Raw genomic sequence first — 23,612 nt, 5'->3', positions numbered from 1 at the left:
TTTTTATTGCTTGTGGCACACCCATAATTGCAAAAGCTTGTATAAGGAATTCAGTGACCACTCGGGCTGTCTCTTTTGCTGCTGGCATTGCAAATGTGAATCCTGAAAAGGTGTCTACCACAACATGAATAAAAGATAGACGACCAAAAGATTTATAATGGGTCACATCCATTTGCCAGATTTCATTGGGTCTCAAACCACGAGGATTCTTCCCTGGAGGGAGTGTAGGAGCGTGGAAAGGAAGACAAGCTGTACAGCTTTTTACTATGCTCCTAGCTTCCTCTCTTGTGATTCCAAATTGTAAACGTAAAGCTCGAGCAGCCTGATGATATTTAGAATGAGATTCTTGTGCTTCCTGAAATAAAGGACTACTGGCTAACATGGTTAGAAGGCTATCTGCCTTTGAATTTCCATCAAAAATGGGACCTGGAAGTCCACTATGTGAGTGGACATGCAAGATATAAATCTTGCCTGGATGTTTTCTCACTTGCTCTTGAAGTTCCTTAAAGAGCTGATAAATATTGGAGGCTGCAAATTTTATTTGGGCTGTGGCAATTCTTTGTACTACACCTACTGAATAGGCTGAATCAGTAATTATATTTACGTCTCCTGGGTAATAAGTGAGAGCTAGCATGATAGCAAATAATTCATTCTGTTGAGTGGATTGAAAAGGAGTCCTGATTACTCTCTTTATGGTTAAATCATGAGAGTATATGGCACAAATATTTTCTTTGGAGGCATCTGTAAAGATTGTTGGTCCTTTAAGAGGAACCTTAGAAACCTTTTCTTCAAAAATCCATCGCCAATTATGTAGTAGCCGGGTAATCTTTAATGGAGATCCATGTGCAAAATTTGGAGCGGTGGCCAATAAAATTTGCCATTCTGGGATGTTCTCACAGCATACATTAATCTGTGCGTTAGTATAGAATGTGTATATTTTTTCAGGACTTATCCCAGATAATTGTGTTACTCTCTTAATAGCCTTTAATAAAATCCTAGCCACAAGCACTGGGTAAGGTGTAAGGCTTTGTTCTGGTTGTGCTGGGAGGTTCACCCACTCAATCACTCTGTCTTCTTGATGAAGGACTGCTGTGGGTGCCTCTTTTGTAGCAAAAACTGATATTTCCAAGGGTTTTTGAGTGACTCTTTCAACCACATTGGATAAAGCCAGTTCAACTTCTCTCAAAGCCTTTTGTGCTTCTTTTGTAAGCTGGCGTGGTGAATTTAAAGCACTGTCTCCCCTTAAAATATCATATAGTGGTTGCAATTGACAGGTAGTCAAGCCTAGCACGGGACGCATCCATTGGATATCTCCTATCAATTTCTGGAAGTCATTTAAGGTGTTTAGCTTCTCTGTTCTTAAGGAGAGTTTTTGTACTGTAAGCACCTTAGGATATACTTCATATCCTAAATATTGAAAAGGAGCATGTCTTTGAATTTTTTCTGTAGCTATATGCAGTTTGTAGTACTTTAATGTTTCCATGGTCCTTTGTAGACATGCCTCTAACATTTGTTCCTCAGGTGCACATCCCAAAATATCATCCATATAATGTAACAATATTACTTTTGGAAAGGCTTTTCTTACTGGAGCAAGAGCAGCTGCAACATACATTTGGCACATAGTAGGGCTGTTTTTCATTCCCTGTGGCAAAACTGTCCATTCATATCTTTTATAAGGCTCAGCCAAATTAACACTAGGCACTGAAAAAGCAAATCTTTTCATATCCTCCTTATCTAGAGGAATAGAATAGAAACAATCCTTAATGTCTATAACCCATAGAGGCCATTCTCTTGGCAACTGAGTAGGAGATGGAAGTCCAGGCTGAAGAGTTCCCATAGTTTCCATCTGTTCATTTACTCTTCTTAGATCAGTTATCATCCTCCATTTTCCAGATTTCTTTTTCACCACAAATACTGGGGAATTCCAAGGACTTAGAGAAGGCCGCAAGTGTCCTTGGTCAAGTTGTTCTTGCACTATGTCTAATAAGGCCTGAATTTTATCACTTCTTAAGGGCCACTGTTCTACCCACACTGGTGAATCAGTTTTCCACTGAATAGGAACTGGTGAAAGTGCAGGTAGGCCTTCAACAGCAGCCCTGCCTAAAAAGCCGAAGTGCTTATTTGTAATCCTATCTGCTGTAAAATGTCTCTTCCCCACAGATTGATGGGGATTTTTTCAACCACAAAAGGAGTAAAAGCTCCTGTTTCTCCTTCAAATACCCATCTCAAAGGCCTAGCACTAACTTCTGCTGCTATTGATCCTCCCACCCCAGACATATAGGTGTCTGCTTTAATCTTTGGCCAGTGACCGGGCCAATTGGCACCTCTAATAACTGTACGATCTGCACCCGTGTCTACCAATCCTTCAAATGGTATTCCGTTTATATAAATAGTAAGCATAGGTCGGTCAGCTGTCACAGCTGCTGTCCAATATATTCCTGGATTTTGTTCATTGGAGTCAAAATCTAGGCGACTATCACTAGATTGCTTATTAGGGGTCCGTAACAATAAGCCTGATGCTACTACTTCTCCTGGTTGATAAATCACACGTTGTCTGCCTGTGTTAGTGACTGGGATATTAGATACACGTTCTCCAGTCTCCCACATCAGTGTATGGATGGACACTGTTTTGTAGGCACTCTCAGAAGGTGAAATGGTCAAGCCTACTGTGCCTGGAGGCAAAGGATCCATAGGCTCAACAGGAACAGATTTCACTTCTCCAGGGAGTATCTCGGTAGTCTCTACTGCACACAACTCTATTTTTCCTAATTTCAATCCCTTTCTTCCATCTGATTGCCTTTTGGCTGATTGATCGTGTCTTAAAATTCTCTGGATGTAACCTCGGCTGCCATCATGCCCCACTTGGGGGGCTGAAGCTGGGCCCCACCTGTCATTTCCCTGTGTCAATCTACATTCGGAGGCCCAGTGGAGGCCCTTGTGACATTTTGGACATGGAGTTTTAGGTCTTCTCTCACCCTGTCTTCTCACTGTATCTCCATATCTACACTGAGCTCTTAGATGCCCAATTTTTCCACATTGAAAACATCGCCGAGTTTCTCTAGAAGGCCCTTGCCAGGAGGGACCCTGTCTTTCCACATTCATCATTGTCCCGGTGTAAAAAGCATTTGTTCCCACTGTAGCACAGCGTCTTATGATCTCCTCTAAAGGAGCATCTTTGTCTAATCCCCATATAATTCTTTTGCAAATCTCATTGGCATTTTCCTTAGCCAGATGTCTGGTCATTATTTCTGTAGCTGAATTTTCTCCAATAGTTCTTTTGACAGCAGTTTGCAAACGTCCCACAAAATCTGCAAAAGGTTCATTGGGACCTTGCTGTATTTTAGTGAAAGCCTCTCCACGATCTTTCTGTCCAGGAAGGACACCCCAAGCTTTTATTGCAGCCTTAGCAATTTGTTCATATATTGTCATGGTGTAATTAATCTGTTCCGAATTCTCTCCATATCGACCTTCACCAGCCAAGTGCTCAAAAGTGAATTGTGTGTTAACTCCTATTTCCAAATTGCATCTGACTTGAATTTTACATAATTCATGAAATTCCGCAAGCCATAATAAATTTTCTCCAGGTTCCAGGCATATCCTTGCTATGGATTTCCAATCATTCGGGGTTAGGACTTCATAAGACAAACCATCTAGTAACATTTTGACATAAGCTGATGTAGTCCCATAAAGGGTACAACCTTTTTTCAAATCCTTAATTTTATTCAAATCTAAAGGTGCATATCTTCTCATTTTATGACCTACAGAATCAATATTTTCAATCACAGGATATGCATGTATAAAATCACTTATATCCTGTCCTTCTCTCTTAGCTTTAACCAATGCTTTTTCTAATCTTGTCATAGGCTTAGGCTTCTTCACAGGCAATTCTGTTTGTGTTTCTGCCTCTTCCCCTCTTTCTTCCTCCATCTCTGAAGGTGGGGTTGATGTGGGCCTGTCAATAATCTGTTCTCTAGGCAGGGTTGAAGCTTCTTCAAGAGAATCATACCATAATTCCTCATTTAAATCCTCTTGCTCTAGGGAAAGATCTTGATCTTTCCTTTTTTCCTCACACTTCCTCCTCTGTTCATTTTTAGAACTTTTCCTTCTCCTACAACTTGCTTGATAGTTTAAGGCTAATTGAACTATGTTGTAGATATAAAATACTTCTGCAGAAATTGAACGAGGCCCATTTTTTGCTTGAAATTCTTTCATTTCATATCCCACTAGCTTCCATTTATCTACATCTATCTTTTCTTCCTCTAAGAACCAAGGGGATGTGCGTCTTAATGCAGCCAAGAGTTTAGCAATCTGTACCCAGGTTACAAGTAAACTCTGCTCCTCAATTATCTTGATTATACTCTCTATAGTACCACTCCTGAATGGAGCTGAGGTTGCGTCTGGGGCTGAGGTTGAGTCGGCTGAGGTCCAGGGATTGAATATAGCTAACATCTGCCCCATTTCAGCTATAAGAGATTCCTGGTTTAGCCCTTAACAAGTTAAGTTCCTTATTTATCTATTAGCACGCTCACTTAATCTTTAACAAAGTTTCCTCGTTACTCACGGTTCTGGGTCAGAGAGACTGAGATCTAGATTGGAAGCTTTTCCACTGGAATCAGGACTGTGTCTGTCCCTGTTCGGGCGCCAAATTGCAAAGGTCTGGACTAGCTCTTCTTGTCAGGATAAGCAAATGTCCTTGCCCCACGTGTGGACGCCAATTGTTGCGTGCTGTCGTCTCTAGAAGCTGCTGGATCGCTCTCTGGGAAGAGATCTGCTGTGTCTACTCAAATCTCTCCGTCAGATTCTTCTTCCTGTAGTGAACCGTTGTCTCCAGGCAGTTGCTGTTAACTCTTGTCCTTAGAAGTGACTTCCCTTCCTGCAGAGAGCTCCGTCAGGCCTGATGTAATGCAGAGAGTCTTCTTCTTTCTCTGAGAGTCCTCTCTTTTATTCTCCCAGAGAATGGGCGTGGGATAATGCAAGGGCTTCTGGGAAGAACCACCCCAGCCAATGAGCTTGCCCCCTCTTATCAAGTCAACCTGAGTTCTCACCTTGTAATTGTCCAGAAAACCTGAATTCTCACCTTGTCACCCTCCAGACAACCTGAGTTCTCACTTAGTAATCCTAACAATTCCTCAATATGTAGATTAAGGGATTTAACATTGGAGTTATTGTATAAAACACAGCCATGGGCTTATCAATGGGAAAAGTGGTCATAGGCCATAGATATGCAAACATACATGGCACAAAGAACAAAATGACCAGGGCAATGTGGGACACACAAGTTGAAAGAGCTTTGCGCTGCCCTTCTGAGCTATGTTTTTTCAGGGAGTTCAAAAAGATGATATAAGATGTGAGAAGCATGAAAAAAATTAGTATGCACATTATCCCACTATTGGCAGCAACCAAAATCCCAATGGGATGGATCTCAACACAAGAGAATTTCAACAAAGGAAAGACATCACAAAGAAAATGGTCAATAACATTGGGACCACAGAAAGGTAACCAAATGATGAATAGAATCAATGTTATGGCATGAACAAAGCCTCCCATCCAAGCTAATCCCACCAAAAGAATACATACTGATCTATTCATAATGGTTAAGTAATGCAGGGGTTTACAAATGGCCACATACCTATCATGGGCCATCACCATTAGGAGGATGATCTTAGCCCCAACAAACAAATGTTCTACAAAGAGCTGGGTCATGCATGCATTGAAAGATATTGTTTTCCTATCAGTGAATGAATCAATTATCATTGTGGGGCTCATGGAAGAAGAATAACAACTATCTAACAAGGACAAGTAAGAAAGGTGCACATAGAGGAGCTTAGAGTCTGACTGACTGCAATGGTAATGACAATCAGTAGATTTCCCACCAAGGTCAACAGGTAGATGAGTAAAAATACCACAAAAAACATTTTCTGCATCTCTGGATTCTGTGTGAGACCTAGAAGAATGAATTCAGTTACAATGTTTGCACCATCCATCTTTACAGTTTTGAAGATGTCATATAGGCGAAAGTTGGTTCAACTGCAAAGACAAAAATAGCTATGATATATATTGAATTACACAGCTAGGTAAGACAATCCAAAGTATAGAATTTCAATCAAATTGAGAGCTAATTAAGTAAACACTATACTTCACAAGACACCCTTCTGCACCATTCCTAAATAGAGCCATTCAGTTTGTTGGTCATTGTTTTTATTTTGTTTTGTTTTGTTTTGTTTTTTTTATGATCTTCATTCAATGAAAGGGTATCTGTTTCCTTATAAAGATCACATTCCAAATGGAAATTACATAATCTCTGTTATGTCTATATTTGTTTGTAGAAGATAATTTTTTAAAAATGGAAAACATAAAAGAAAGAAAAAAAGTTGCTCTCAAAATTCCACTAGTGGATAAGTGGGAAGTAAAGGAATAAGTTTCTAAAACTCTAATTTCAGCTTTATATGCAACTCTAGTTTTATAACTTAATTTACATAAATTCCTTGGCTTTTTGTCCAGTGGATAAATCATCTAAACATTTACCATTCCAATCTATTAAGTGAAGAAATTAGACATCAGCCAAATGAATTTTGAACTGAAAGGATGCCTCTATTTTGAATTGGAGAAACAATGTAACATCATTGAGCCTAATTCCCTCAATTTACAGAAAAGGAAATTGAGAGGCCAAGAAATGGTATGACTCTTCAAAAAATACAAAGGTATATATAGGAAATCAAAATTTGTAACCAAGTCTTCTGACCCCAAATCCAACATTGTGTACCATTGTTGTCTGTCATCATTGAATGAGATGAGGTGAGATCTTTCAAGACAGTTGTGAAAATTGAGTAAGGCTTCATCTACTTCAGAGTTCGAGTAGGCCTGAAGGACTCTGAAGGGCATTGCCTTCCCCTCCTATGACATCTCCCTATTTCATCCAAATATGGGCAACTATGTACTTATTGGTCAAGTTCAATTTCATGGGTAGATCTCGCGTTTAGAATGTAAGACTCTCAGCCAATGAGGATGAGGGTCAGTGGTGGGAGGGGGCGTTTTGCGTTAGGGATTAAAGGGGCTGTCCTGCCCACAGGAGGCGCTTCCTCTCTTCGATAGTCTACTCGAAGAGTGGGACGCCCTTCTCGCGAGAATGTGCAATAAACTTTGCTTTTCTCTAGAGCTCTCTCCAGCTTTTTTATTAAATGGTGACCCTTCACCATTTCCGTACCACACATCATTCATTTGAAAATGAACTATATATTCATTTTATTTTTCACATCTTTTTAAAAAATTACTAATATATTTTGATTTATATCACAGGTATTTTAGAATATATATATTTCTCATCCACCCAAAAAAACATAGATTATTTTAAGAGAAAAGTGAAAATAATAAAAAATATAATGAGTTTGCAGTATACACATTACAGTTTTAAATATATATATCCACTATCTAGTTCAACAAATTTTATAGCAAGATATATTATCACCTTTTCTCTCTGTCTCTGTCTCTTTCTCATTTGCACAGAAACACACATAATCAAACATACAAAAACAAATTTATTACAAGGGAGTTATGATACAATTAATAATATAATGTTAGAATGCAAGGGAATTTGGTGTTTTTCCATCCCAATATAAATGTTAAAAATAAATAAATTTATTTCCCCAAATAAACTGATGATTAGGTAAAACATGTCGAAAACATTTTTTAAATCAAGATTAATTTTAAGCAACAAAATAAATTTCAAATGTTCCTAATATTTTGTTTTTGTCTCCAAACTTATCTGCATTTATACCTCAAATGAAAGGTTATTTCAGCATATTTGTTTAGGTATTCCCTATTATGGAAAGTTTATAACTTTTTTGCAGACTAGTAAACTCACACACACACACACACACATAATTGTCTAAAGTATCTCATTACCCAATGACAAGTTCTGATAAAAATTCCCTGAAAATCAACTTTTACTACTCATTAATGCCTTGCTAAGCATCTCAAGCCCTTAGGATATAAAATTATGCTAGACTGCTTACTCTTTGGGCAAAACTTACAAGAAGGTTGTCTTTATCTCAATGTCAACACATGGATATGCATTAGGATTCTTACAGGGTGCTAAGTTACTGGAATTGATATAATTATCTAATTTAGCATGGTACTTAACAATTCTCTAGTTCAGAATTCAAACTTTTCACACCTTTAAGAGAGCATACTTTTAAGGAGCTCCCACAAGCCCAGGGAGTACCCACAAGCCCATTCTCTGGGAGCATATAAGGAGCCAAGATTCAGGGAGGAGGAGTCAAGATTTTATTCCCCCATCTACCTTAATGCTGGCTGGAGGCTTTGGATTCAGAGGGAGCTAGAGGCTGAAGCTGGCTGGAGACATTCTGACAAGAGCTCATCAGGAACCAAGGAGAGAGATAGGCCTCTATTAAAGCTCTATTAAAGGACCCCAGGAAAAGATTCAAGCCAGATTTTAACTCCTGGCTGCCTCTAAGAAAGCTAGCCTAGCCCCAAGTGAAGGAGACAAGACTTGAAGGAGAAAATAAAGGATCTGTAGATAAGATTTGGAAAGAGACAGTAAAGGACTTTTAACTCCTGGCTGCATTTTGGGATTACTGAACTGAACTGAAAGGAAGGCTGCCTCCAGAAGATCCCCAAGAAATCTATCCCCGAGAAATGATTTACAATTTAGAGAACTGAAGAACATCACAGATATGGGAACAGTTGAGGAGAAAAAACTTGTGAATAAATAGTTTTCATAAAAACAGGATAAGGAGATATAAGTAAATATGCTTATAGCAACTGCCAACAACCAATTTAGAGAATTCTGCTCAATAGATTTTGAACTATATATATATATAGCATTAAATATTGATTCAGGTAGAGAGTTAGAGTGGGAGAAATCCAGATGAGAAGTATCCCAATTAGCATCCTTCTTTCCAGTGAGTTTATAGAAATGTTCATCTAAATAGTATCTATAACCCCAAAAATTATAAAAGAGAGACACATAGAGAGAAACACAGAGAGACAGAGAAACAAAGACAGAGAGAGAATATGAAACTTCTTCATGTCTGAGATCTCATCACCTTCTTACCTAATCATTCCAAATCTCCAAATAGCCCTATCTTAAGGCTTGGCCTTCTCTGGAACCATGTGTAAGAAATCATTGACAAAATGGATAATTTACAAAACTACCAAACCAGAGAATTCACATGATTTGATACCAGAAAATACAAGATATGTTTGTAAAGTAGGTAAATTCAGGGTAATTGGTACTTTGAATCTAACCATGGGATTCATGCATATGAAATCTGCTTGAATACAGCATTCTAAATCCTTTCTTCAGAACATCAATATTCACTTTGGAGATGTTTTTTCCTCCTATGGCTGGAGCTTTCTTTCTCATTCTTCCTTCCTTTGAAGACAGGATAGGAGTTAAGAAACACAGGAAGTCCCTTTATAATTGGTAGAAGGACACTTCCTTTATGGATAACTTTTGTGCACCTTGCAGACTCTCCATATCTTTCTCCTCTCAATGCAAAGATTTATTTTTTGTTCACTTCAGGCACTTTGAGAACTTGGTGATGCAATGGGCACAGAATTCCTCAGAGAATGCATAATTACTCCTGTTAGGAATTTTGCCAAAATTGCAGCAAAATTGTTTCATCCTCTTGCCAACATTGCTATAAATAAAGAATAAAATTTATGTCTTGCTCCTGATGAGAGAAAGGAAAGGGGAACCCTGTTGGTCGGCACAAAGATAGTGAGAAAATCCCATGAGGTGCAGTGTCCCCTTAAATGAATTTACAGGCCTGAAAACCTAGATTGATAAATAAAAGGTTTATTTTAGAAATTTGGGAGTAAAGTTCACTTAGAAAGATGCCAGGGCCAAAAGTGGCCACTGGGCGGGCAGGAACCCTTACATGGCCGGAAAGATACCATGTGTTGGAGGGAAGGGCTCCTGCAAAGAGAGAGCTCAAGCTTGTCCATTTTATACCTAAAAGAAGATTGTGGGCGGTGCCAAGTTCTTGGTGGGCTTTTCAGATAAGGAAGAAACTGTTTGGGTGGCCTGAGAAAACCCAAGCCAGTTTAGATCCTGTGGGGGCTGGGCCTGGATATTCAAAAGGGTGCTTTTTGAGCAGGATTTGTGAATCAAAGGTCAGCCATGGGGGTTGGGAAATCAGAAAGGAATCTTAAAGGGACCTCAACCCCTATCTCTCCTAAGGAAAAACAAAAACAAAAACAAAAACAAAAAACCTTCAGTGCCTCTCTTTCCCCTTAAGATAAAATATAATCTTCTCTGACATGTAAATCCCTTTTAAATTTGGCTCAGAATTGTTTGGGTCAAACCTTATCCAAGTCAAGTGTTTATAAATAAAATGACATATAGGTAGGTAGATAGAAAGATACATACATACATACATACATAGTTGTGTGTATATATATATATATATATATATATATATATATATATTACAATAGAAATTAAAATAAACTAAAGGGCAGAATTCTGAATAAAATTTATTAGTTAGGATTTATTACTAAGGATAATTTATTAGTTAGATTATTAATAGTAACCAATTAATTTAATTAACAGCCTTTCTGGATGACCAGTCTTCAATGAAGACTGACTGCATCTTTGGTAACAATTGAGAGAAAAAAAAATTTCAAGGAACATAGGCCTGTCATCTTCTAATTGTCTATTGCTGATAGTCAGAATTAAGCTAATGTCCTTCAGACCACAGCTTCTGAGGCCCCATAATCACAACCAAGCTATGATTGGACTCTCAATTGATAGAATTAGCCTTGGGCAATGGCATTTGCTAAAATAGTTTAAATGATGAGATTTGATTTGACTTTTTATCTAAAGTCTCTCTATCCTTTGGATCTTGGATAGGGTTATAAAGGCAGAGGTAATTTCAAGCAAAAGCTTGACCTTTGGGCTAGTGTCTCTGGAATACTGGTAGTGGGGGAATTTTAGGAAAGACTAACATCTCTGTTGTAAGGACTTGCCAATCTTTTTTGAGCTGCTCATCCATCTTTGATATTCACTTGTTTCCTAACTCTCATTTTTGGCTCCAAAAAGCTGTATTATGTGCAATGTTCACCCTCTAGCAAACTGTCTCAACAGATGGGCTAAACCAATGTGAGGGGAACCAAATACCTCAAATAATTTGTTGTGAGAGGGATATCTACCTCAAGCATATGAAGACTTTTCTCAGTGGAAAAAGTGGATGAGAACAATATGTTCCAATGGCAATGAAGGCAGGTAAAACAGGCACATAGAGTGTTTAGAGCATGTTCAGGCACTAAAGATTCTAAGGTCATCCACTGCATTCTGGGTCATGACAGTTATCCTGCCATTGGGATTCCATGACTCAGGAAGGAAGAGTGAAGTTGATGACTTTGTGTAACTTTGCTACACTTAAATCCAATTCACATATGTCAGGAAAATTCTCCATGATGCCATCCATTTGTCCTCTTTGAAAATGAAAGATAAACAGCATGCATACAGACATATATGTATTTATATGTATATGTGGGTATTAAGATTAAAAGGGGTTAAACATCTCTATCTCTATTTCTAGCTCTATTATCCACTTCCATAATATCTATTATAACTGGGTATGTATCTACAAGGATTACATAGATATCAATAGAAATAATTATAGATCCAGATAATAGAGACAGATGAACCTGGAAATATATTTGTACTACCACCTATAAATCATTGTTGTATTGTGTTGTGTTGTGTTGAGTGGTAGCCCAAGAATGACAAAACATTAGCCATTTAAATAATCTCCAAACTGTTTTGTTCTCTAAAATTTTCTCTGATTTATTACTTTATTTTTACAAGGTAATTCTTTTTTATAATAATAGTTTTTTTTTAATTTTCAAACTACATGCAAAGATAGTTTTCAACATTCACCCCCTGCAAAATCTTGTATTCCAAATGTTTTCTTCCTCTCTTCCCTCCCCATCCCTTCCCCTAGTCAACAAATAATCCAATATATGTTAAGCAAGTGTAATTCTTCTATACATATTTCCATCTTTATCATGCTGCACAAGAAAAATATCAAAAATGGAAAAACATGATAAAGAAAACAAAAAGACAAACAACACAAAAGATGAAAGTGCTATGTTCTGAAACACATTCAGTTACCACAGGTCTCTCTCTGGATGCAGATGGCTCTCTCCATCACAAGTCTATTGGAATTGACCTCACTGTTGAAATGAGTCACATTCATTCTCTGATTTATTTATGAAGAAACTTCACACAAAATCTAGATAAAGTGTCTCGAATGGTAGCCTCAGTGTTGAAAATTCAGATAACCAGGGATTCCTTTTTGATGCCATATCTAAGAGTTTCTGCTTGGATTTTTCTAAGTTATTGTGGAGGCATTTATATTTGAATGTCCAGATAAATAGAAAAAAGAATATTTGTGTATATGTTTATTTTAAATCATGGCTGTATGTCATGTACAAAAATAGAATACCTTTTAGAATTAGGGGAACTAGACAGGACTAAACTAGGGGAGCCATATAGTTCAAAAGTGTAAAATTACAGAGAAAGAAATTGAAACTCATGAAATTGACTTTGTTTTCCTTGACTTTGTTTTACAAAAATAACAAATGCGTAGAATTTGAACCCATGTCTTTTGATTCCAAAGTTGGCATTCATTCCATTATACTATGCAAGATTTCAAACATTTCAACTGTCTTCATTGACATTTAAGCATTTGTTCAGTTGTTTACAACTTTTGTGATACCATACCTTTGCAAAGAAATTGAAATGATTTGCTATTTCTTTCTCCAGCTCTTTTTATACATAGATCATAGTAAGAAGAGTGTACAAACCTATGAAACATGAAGGTAATGACAAACATATAGTGAATACATATATGTGTGGAAATATACACACAGAAACATACTTATTGTATATTTGACATACATACATTTGTATATGTATGCATTTGTTTGTGCTCACATAGGTGTGTATGTGCTGATTCAAACCAAATGAGTGCGTGGAAGAAGTCACCTATAGAAAATGTATGTGGCCAAGGCACAAAGGTTTATGGGCATACATGAAGGGAACAAATGTGGAATTGTATTCTCTTCACATAGAAAACATGTGTAGCTGTAGTGCAGTCATGGAAGTACAATTTAGAAATCTGGTAATGCATAGTTATAAATTCTTTAATAATATCATTTGCTTTGCTCTCTCCTGAACATGTACACTTCATCAGACATACAGTTTCTGTCAGCGATGTTCTGTTATTCTCATTATCTCTTCCTTGAAGTACTTTATCTATATTTGTTACTTGGCATTGCTTTATTGAGTTGAAGGCAAAAAGATTACCTGCAAGCCATTTCAGAGATCATCTTTTAGGTGAAGGACAAGAGAGCTTCTTGCTGATAAGGAACACCTGAAAGTCCTTTAGTCTATCAGGCAATGAATCACAAGACTGAGGTACAGTAACAAAAAGAACAGGGATGAGGAAAGAAAATAGGAAAAGCAGGAAGGAGGAAAGGAAGATAAACAAGTCAGAAAACATATATACAAAGTGAATATTAAATGAAAATTTCCCCCAAACACATTAATTATGGAAAATTTCATTCTACTCGATATTTTTCACCACATACCTGCTCTCTGAATTTGTTTCATGCATAAACACACACACACACACACACACACACACACACACCAAACAATAGATGATAAAAAAGATATAATTATAATCAGATATAGTGATAGAAATGGATTGAAAGGGTGAAGATACTTCTTTTTTCCTTTACAAGTATAGCTGTATATTTTTATTAATTATAACTGTTTTTATCTAAATTTCTTTCTATATAAATGTTTATCTTTTGATTTATCTATCTGCTTCTTTTCATCTGTCTATCCATCTATTTTTTTTTTTTTTTTTTGTATCTACTTATATCACCCATATCACTTATTAATTGGTCAAGGAAAGATAGAGTGAAAGACACAGGTGCAGATAGAAATAATGAAAAGAACATCCTGAATTAGAATAATTAATAAGTTTGTGCCAGATTTAAGAAAAAGAAGAATAAGCTGAACATAGTATAGTTGTTACACAGTGCTTCTAACTCTGATAAGATTTTGGCTATTGAAAAAGACTACTGTTTCATATTAACATTCATCATATACTCTGAAATCACGAATTCTAGAGCAACACTACATGAAAAGAAACAAGAAAGAAGGTATTCCAAATAAAAATGAAAAGATGTATGTGTGGAGCATGCCACAAATATGAGTCTCATGTAAGTGAACAAAAGAAAAAAACAAGGAAATGAATAACAAGAAAATATATTGAACATGCATGAAACTAGAACAGATGCACTTTTTAATTATCGTATGGATAAACCAAATGTTAAAAAAGATGATAGTACAGTTTCTGTTGTATTGAATGAGTTATCTATAAATCAATTACAAAAGGACTTAAAAATAATAACACAAATTAATGATGTTATTGAAAACATTTTTGAAGGTAAGACGATTTCATATAACAACAATATTATCATTATTGTAATATTGACAACTTGAAAATAATATTTAGCTTAATAAAGTTCAAATCACACAGAGCTTTCATGTATGTATATAATTTAATATATTAAACACATATATTTGTATTTATATTTTGTTAGGATTACTAGGTGAATTCTCACCTTGTCATTGTCCAGACCACCTGAGTTCTCACCTAGTAATCCTTACTATTGTCATTGTCCAGACCACCTGAGTTCTCACCTAGTAATCCTAACCTAGTAATTACTAGGATTACTAGGTGAGAACTCAGGTGGTCTGGACAATGACAAAGTGAGAATTCACCTAGTAATCCTAACAATATTTTACATTTTCCCCAAGACATTCATTCACTATTCAAACCATAATATCCCTAGATGCAAATGTAATATAACATTATGGTTAGCTTTTATAAAACAGTATATGTTAACACTATATATGAAGCCAGTAGACATACATATAGAACTTGTAGCAGTGAAATTTTTATCAACAAAGACTACATATATATTTATGGGTGCATATTCACTCTAGCTACCTATACTCTATTATATATTATGTTATATATTATAATCTATCTAGCTTTATGTTCCTTTCCAAAATACCTATTGATCCTCCACAAATAAATCATGTAAATAATGAATTCCTATGATTTCCTATAATTGAACACATCTCCACTTGAACACTATCATTCGTAGCCTATCCTTTGGGTCAACAGAGTCCTTTTACCTTAAACATAACCCCTATTAAAGAAGAATAGATAATTTTCCAATAAATAATGATGCTTTTAAAGAAATTATTTTGTCAAAACAATCCAGATGGTGAGGTATCAAGTAAGGACACAAGTGATAAGAAAGTCATTTCCTTCTGTATTTATTTAACAACCATATTTGTGAGCTATTATTATACTTGTTTTCCCTACTATCACTGCTACCACTATGATCTGTACCATCTTATCCAGCTCTATTATGTGGAAAAGAGAAAACAATAACAAAGGAAGACAATTCCAAATCTAAGAATATCCAGACTAGATAATCAATGAAGATCATGTAAAGTGATTATCAAAATGGTGAAGCACATCATTGCAGATGTTTTAATAACATCTATAAAAATATCCATTTAGAATTGTTTTAGTGATCTGAAATATACAATAGGAACTGACAAATACACAGAGTACAAACTGAGATTTCATCATTCTTGTAAGAAGTATCTAATAGTATGAACTCAAATGATTTCTTGAATACATTCATTCAAATATAATTTTGATCCCCAAAATTGTTAGCATCAAGCTTCCAGTAGATATATACAACTTAAATATTCATAATGTTCAAGCAATTTTAAATAGTTTTCCAAGTATAGAAATCTGGATGGAAGGCTCAAACTTTGTGGAAATAGAACAACTTACAAAAATTTTCCAGTTACCCTTATTGATTTTGGAGGAGTACTAAGATTGATTTAAATGAGATAATTATTAGAATGGTTTTACATGAACAAAAATAGTTATACAACTTCAAAAATCTGTAATATTTTAAAACAACTCTGAGCTATCACTCACCTCTCAGGTTAGCTAAGATGACAAGAAAAGATAATGATAAATTCTGGAGGGGATGTAGGAAAAGTGGGACACTAATGTTGTTGCTGGAGTTGTGAAATGATCCAAACATTCTGGAGAGCAATCTGGATTTATGCTCAAAGAGCTGTACTATAGGACTATTTATATGAATGAAAAAAAAATAGAATTATTTTTGTTACTATTATTAATAAATGTAATAATTATAAAGGTTAGGAAAAGTCAAATATTTCATAAAGTGTCACAGGTAAATTAAGCTTAGCTCTTTTATAGTATAACTCTAAAAGTTCATCTACTGTGCCATGCTACATTTCTTTTTTGAAAAAAATATAGAAAATAAACATTAATGAATAATTAAATTATTGTTATTATTTAATATCACTATTCGAAAAATTGTGTCATATTTCATTTTAAAAGATCAGGTCACTTTTTTTGAATGTTTAGGATGTATAGGTATGTGTGTGTGTGTGTGTGTGTGTGTGTGTGTGTGTGTTGGTACATACACACAAACATACAATTTCAAGTTAAAACAAAACACTCCTATGTTCCCAGATTTATATCACATTTTAAGATTTGAGATATCATTTTAAAATGATAAAATTAAATACTACATGTGAAACTGCTTGGTTTACATTGAAAATATAGAGCAATAATAAATTCAAATTAACAAAGAAATTGATTTGATTTTCTCCTTCTTTAGAAGATTACTGTCATAGCACAAACATATTATATAACATATCAATTCCCATCATTAAATGTAGTGGGGCAATATTATTCACAACATTATCCTTTTACCTTTTTTAGAAGAGCTAATTGCTCCTAAAGTGTTAATTGATTTAAATTACATTTTCCTAATGAATCATGACTATATATATATATATATATATATATATTTCAGACTAACTTTTTGTGCATATCTTCTCACCACCCATTGAGAAGACAAGAAATTAAAAGAAAATTAAAAGTTCATTAAAAGAAAATAAAAATATGCCACAATCTGCAGTTAAAATCACCATTTATATATCTGTATATAGTTTACCATTTTTCAATCAAAACATTTTGTTTAAAAAAAAAAAAAACAGTTCCAACAACAAGAACAAAAATGGGTGTTTTTTTCTTCAGATATTTAGGATCTGCTTTTCTAGCTTAAAAAAAAAAAGGATTTTTAGGAATTTAACAATCATTTATCATCTCTTTTCTAAAACATCATTGGTTAACTAGACCAACCATTACCTTGCTGCTGAACAAAACTTTTCTGTTCCAAAGCTTCTTCATGGCATTTTTCATCTCTGTATTTCTCAGGGTATAGATTAGAGGGTTCAGCATAGGAGTGATGATAGTATAAAATACAGTTAGAGATTTATCAATGGGGAAGGTACAAACAGGTCTAACATACATGAAAATACAAGGAACAAAGAAGCAGACAACAACTGTGATGTGGGAGATGCAAGTAGAAAGGGCTTTTTGTCGACCTTCCAGACTTTGAGCCTTTAAAGAATGTAGAATAACCCCATAAGAGAGAAGCAATAAGAAAAAGATAATTGTACATATTGCTCCTCCATTGGCAACTACTGAGATGCCAGTTATATAGGTATCTGTACAGGAAAGTTCCAATAAAGGATACATATCACAAATGAAGTGATCAATTATATTAGGCCCACAAAATGGGAGCCTAATAATAAAAAGGAGTTGAACTAATGAATGCATGAAACCGCCAATCCAGGATACCACCAACAGCAGAACACACACATGCCATCTCATAATGACTAAGTAATACAAGGGTTTACAGATGGCTACATAGCGATCATAGGCCATAAAAATGAGGAGGAAAACTTCAGCACCACCAAATAGGTGTTCCAAGAAGAGCTGGACCATGCAAGCTTGGAAAGAAATGGTTGCCTTTTCATTAAGCATGTCTAAAGTCATTTTAGGGACAATGACAGTGGAATAGGTGAAATCCATAAAAGACAAGAAGGCAAGAAAGAAGTACATAGGGGAATTCAAGCTCTTACTTCCAATAACAGTTATAATAATCAGGTTATTGCCCACCAGAGTTAAAATGTAGATAATTAAGAATATAAAAAATAGAATTTTTTGTACCTCAGGGTTCTGGGAAAGCCCCAGGAGGACAAACTCAGTTACATTGTTCCTGTTTTCCATGTGTGTGTGGTTTTGGGGGAAAATGGGGGAAATTAAGAGTTTATTGGATATAACATGAGACTTGTAGTTATGAGAGTCTCGAGTTCAGTTTCAATATCTGACCCTTTTTAGGGATGATCTGTTTAATGTTTATGGGCTTCACTTCCCTTTACAGAATACTGATCATAATAATGAAGCATTAATTGCTTTTCTGAGCTTATGGGGTAGGGGGAAGAAATGATGAATATTCTATCTTCAAATTTTAATTTCACATATAAAAGTTGATTAATCTTCTGTACCTTGGCAGCAGTCAGATTTTACCTATAAAGATAATTATGAAGCATAAATATTTTATTCATCACAGTTCATATAATTTTCATTTCTCAATCTATCTCTCCCTTCTATATGTCATTCCCCAAATGATAATCAAAGAACATGAACAGTCAATGTTCAGATGACAAAATTAAAACCATCTATAATCATATGAAGAAATTTTCTGAATCACTATTGATTAGAGAGATAGGCTAAGATAACAGGAAAAGAAAATGATAAATGCTAGAAAGCATGTAGGAAAACTGGGACACTAATGCACAGTTGGTGAAGTTGTGAAATGGTCCAACCATTCTGGAGAGCAATCTAGAACTATGACCACAGAGCTATCAAATTTTGCACACCCTTTGACTCAGCAGTGCCACTACTTTGTCTATATCTCAAGGAAATGATAAAGAAGGGGGAAAATCTACATGTGCCAAAATGCTTGTAGCAACATTTTTGTGGTAGCAAAGAATTGGAAAATGAGCAAATGTCCATCAATTGGAGAATGGCTGAATAAGTTGTAAATATGAAGATAATAGAATATTATTGTTCTATAAAAAATGATGAACAAGCTGATTTTAGAAAATCCTGGAAAGATTTACATGAACTGATGCTGAACAAAACAAACAGAACCAGGAATACATTGTAAACAATAATAGCAAGAATGTGCAATGATCAACTATGAAAGAGTTGGTTTTTCTCAGTGGTTTATTTATCCAAAACGATCCCAATAGACTTTGGACAGAAAACGCATTCTACCTCCAGAAAAAAGAGCTATGGAGATTGAATGTAAATCAACACATACTATGTTCCCTTCTTTTTTTCTGTTTTTTTATTTCTCTCCTATGGTTTTCCCCTTTTGTTCAGATTTTTCTCTCCCAACATGATTCATAATGTATTCTATTAGAAATAAATAATTTTTTAATAAATTATATATATATATATATGTATATACAGGTGTATATATATACATATATATCTACATCTATATCTATATCTATCTCTCTCTCTCTCTCTATATATCCCTCCCTTGAAAGTTTATGAAATGTCTTGCCCATAGTTTCTCTTCTTTGTAATAAAGGAAAGAAGACCAAAATTCCTAAACATTTTGTGATAATTTTCTCATTATAATTTTTTTATCAATTGTTCTATTTACATTGTTGCTATCACTATGAAGATAATTTTCAATGTTATCTCTATTTTGCTCTACTTTAATTAAATATAAAAAAGCTAATGCTCATCTAAAATCTAGATATTCATGTTTTCTAATAGTACACATTCTTTAATATTTAAGAATTCCCCAATAAATGGACTTCAAAATTGTTTTTACATTTTGCTATTACAAAAATTACTTTAATGAATATTTTGGTGCATAAATGACTTTTTACTGCAGTTTTTTTAGGTGATTCCTTGGAAATGTATTTTCCCATTGATGGTGGAATATGCCTTTTAGTTAATTTTTGAATATAGAAACTTTTAAACTAAGGAATGAATGCCTTCTAAGATTCCCAAAAACATTTCCACTATAGTATATTTTTTTCTCATAAAGGAAGACAATACTTGGTAATGATTCCACATGGAAAAAGAAGCTAATCCACAGAAATGTAAGACTATGATCGAAGGTACTTTTAGTCAATAGCCTAAACTATATCACTAAAACTCTATTCTGAAACCAAAAGCATATGCCATTTTCTGAGTATTTTCCTATGCCTTCTCTTAATGCTTTTCTAGATTTTTTTGCAAAGATAATCACTTCACCGTAGATAATTCTGTAAATTCTGTCCTGTGTATTTTACATTTTAAAATAATTTGGTGAATAATCTGTTTCTTCATTTATATTTTTAACTACTTATATTAAAAATGATCATGTAAAATTATAAACACTTGGAATTCTTGGTAATGATTTAATTCTTTATTTTGATAAAATGATTTTTTCCTACTTCTCAAGTGATAAAATATTCATTCAGATGAGCATCTACTCTATAATCTTAAAGCAAAATATACTTTGGGATAAAATCAGAAATGTTAATGACTTTTATAAATACATTACCTCTCCATGAAGTCAACTGTTCCGTGGATTAAAATCAGATATGTTTTCCTTAGTACTGAAAGATGTCAGCTTAGTGCAATGAAAACTCTATTTACCACCCTGCATTCTATTTTCATCTCAGAGATAGAAAAGTCCATGGTTAATTCATTTTAGTTTAAAAAGTCCACATGAGTCTAATTTTTCTCAAATTTCTTATCCAATTCTTTCACATAAGTACATTTTTCCTAACAGTTGCACTTCTTTGTTTAGTTGATTCCATGTGAGTCCATGGATTTAGTGATGATGTATATATTTTAATGACAAAGGAATATTTTATCCATATTTAAGAAAAATACCATCCTGAGTCTGAGAGTCCTTCTAATACTGGTTTTTTAACTCCTCCTTTAATTAAATCATTTGAGGAATCTGCCCAGAAATCAAAGGTAGTCAACAAAATCATTTAAATTAATATCTCAGGAGATATCTCAGAATTAATAACTTTTAATTGCATAGTCAAGAAAGAAAAAATAGTCTGAAGAAGAAAGCAGTAGAGACATTTGCAAAAGAAACTATTTCCTTATATACTAGGGCTATTAAGAGATTTTATGTGCTTTCTTTAAAGTTGCACCAAATGACAGTGAAAGACTAGGTATTCTAATCTCATAAATAGGTAATTTTCTACAGAATTTAGTCAACACGAAAAATAATGTATCCATCATAAACATATGGATAAATTAATTTTTCTGACAGGTCCTATAGAAAGAAAGAAAGTACAATTATTATTACTATATTTATTAACTTTAAAAAATTTATACTACTTATTACTGGAAATAAATCTATGCTAAGCTTCATATTTTGCATATATTTTAGAAGTCAAAACTTTTCTAGGACATGAATATTAGAGAATGGTTAATAGACGGTAGTTGGATAAGAAGTAAATGTTTTATTGGATTTAGACAAGAAATGTAGAGATGTGAAATTTAAAAAAATATATTTTATTATTGTCTTACATAAAAATACAATTTTCAACTATTAAAGGAGAGAATTGCCCAGACAACCTGAGTTCTCACCTTGTAATCCTAACACCTACCCCTTTTTTTTGATTTAGAACACAGGGTGGTCATGACCTTGAAACATAAATCCATCAATATGGGAGGCATTACACGTCATTACATAGATTACATAAACACATAGTAACATAATACATGCTAGAAATATGTAACAAATAACATGATCAAATTATCATAAATTGAGAATTTATAAATGTCCATAAGTCCATTGTCCATTAGTCTCATCTTGTGTTAGGAAATCCAATGATTCCTGCTGGTTTTAAAGTTCTTTAACAGTCCTCTTATTTGCCATGCTCTTTTAGTGTCAGATGTTTCTTAGATTTCCCCTTTGTTTTGTGGTCTTTCTCTTTTTTTGTCTCTCTCTAGGTGCTTGTTGCCACCCATCTGTTTTCTTCTTCATCTGTTTCCTTTTGTTGGTTAAAATACAAGCAAACCCTGTCTCCCAGGCAGTTAACCTAACTAATTTCCTTCTCTTTACCACTTTCTAAATCTCTTCTCATCATCTGGCAATTACATTAGAGTTGTTTGCACTGGACAAAGCCCTGTTGGTTTAAAAGGCCTGTATTTTCCCCAAGTTTAATCCATTTCTGTAGACTGATTGCTTTTTTTGGCTGATTTATCAGATGATCCCTTTCTTCCATGGGATTACTTTTTGGCAGATAGATCACATCAGAGTCCAGACCTTCTAAAGGCTTTTTGGGTGTAACCTCAGTTGCAATCCTGCCCCACCTATCCTTTGATTGATATCTTGAAGCTGGGCTCCACTTCTCATTTCCCTGGGTCAATCTGCATTCTGAGGCCCAGTGGAAGCCTTTGTGACATTTTGGACATAGGGTTTTAGGTGTTCTCTCACCCTGTCTTCTCAGTCTCTCTCCATATCTACTTTGAGCTCTTAGATGTCCAATTTCTCCACATTGGAAACATCAACGAATTTCTCTAGAAGTCCTTTTCATGTTCATCATAGTCTTGGTATAAAAAGCATGTGTTCCTACTTTGCCCCCATTGCCAGTGAGTTTCTGCCTTCCTCTCACTTACAGAATCCATTCTGGGGAAACAACACATTTCTGTTCCTGCTTGATGGGATGCACTGGCTGAAGCAGCAGCAGCCAGCTGTGCTTGTTGGGCTGCTTGCTGCATCTGGCGCCATTCTTGCCGAGTCAGTTCTGCTTGCTGCTGGCGAGCTTTGGCAAATAATTCCTTTTGTTGTCTTAGTAGTTCTTCTTCAGGAATGCCAAGGTTTTCCAAAGGAGAGTTGGCCTTTCTTCTTTTTAGAGCTACCGTTTTGCATTCTTGTAAGACTTCTTTCACTTCACTGATATAGGAGTCAAAGCCCAAACTTGCTAGAGCTTGTATGACATGATCTGAAGAGATGTTCTTCTTTTTGGATTTGTTGCAGATCTCGTTGGCCTCGGAAGAGATGAGGTGGATGAATTCAGTGCAGCAGTTCACCACCAGTTCCCGGGCATCACTGGCCACCCGGACATTGGGGAGAGTCTCTTTGATCATCTTATTGATAGCAGCTCTGGGGATAGTAAGATCATCATCTTTGCCTGATGAAGAAGCCATCTTCTTCTCTCTACCTTCCTTCTGGCTTTTAAAAATTCCCTGGCCTGCAGAGACCAGAGAATCTTCCTCACAAGATGGCACTGAAGCATGCTGCGGGGACACAAGCCCAAAGAGTCGGATGTGAGTGTGTGTACACACTGTGCACCCCTGTAAGGGGTGACTTGATATAGTGAACACGGAAGAGAGAGGGAAGGAGCCAGGTGTGGTCCGGGTAGTGGAACAGTTCAGCACCACCACCCCCAAGTCTCCTCCTTAGGGGGGGCGGGCTTGTCTCCACAGGTCCAGTCCCCAGAGCCCTAGAGCTATCCGGAGCCTGGACTGGCCTCTGCACCGGGCAGACACCCCACACGACACCCCACGCAACACCCCACTCAGGGGCTCGGCTCTAGAGAACTGGAGCTG

The 23,612-nt window shown here is 35.4% G+C and overlaps 1 protein-coding gene and 2 pseudogenes across 1 annotated transcript; all 3 read right to left on the bottom strand.

The window, feature by feature from the left end:
* Positions 1-5,118: 5,118 nt before the first annotated feature.
* LOC141547405 (olfactory receptor 4C5-like) lies at positions 5,119-5,984 on the bottom strand (annotated as a pseudogene).
* Positions 5,985-17,297: 11,313 nt separating this feature from the next.
* Positions 17,298-18,251, bottom strand: LOC141545958 (olfactory receptor 4A15-like). The gene has a single exon (XM_074273405.1). The coding sequence runs from the start codon at positions 18,249-18,251 to the stop codon at positions 17,298-17,300; it is 954 nt and encodes a 317-aa protein (XP_074129506.1).
* Positions 18,252-18,515: 264 nt separating this feature from the next.
* Positions 18,516-23,210, bottom strand: LOC141547404 (protein Dr1 pseudogene; annotated as a pseudogene).
* Positions 23,211-23,612: the final 402 nt, after the last annotated feature.

Source organism: Sminthopsis crassicaudata, chromosome 6 (genome assembly GCF_048593235.1).
Source record: "Sminthopsis crassicaudata isolate SCR6 chromosome 6, ASM4859323v1, whole genome shotgun sequence".
Lineage (NCBI taxonomy): Eukaryota > Metazoa > Chordata > Mammalia > Dasyuromorphia > Dasyuridae > Sminthopsis > Sminthopsis crassicaudata.
Note: the sequence above shows the minus strand (reverse complement) of the source record. Positions and strands in the feature narration are given on the sequence as shown.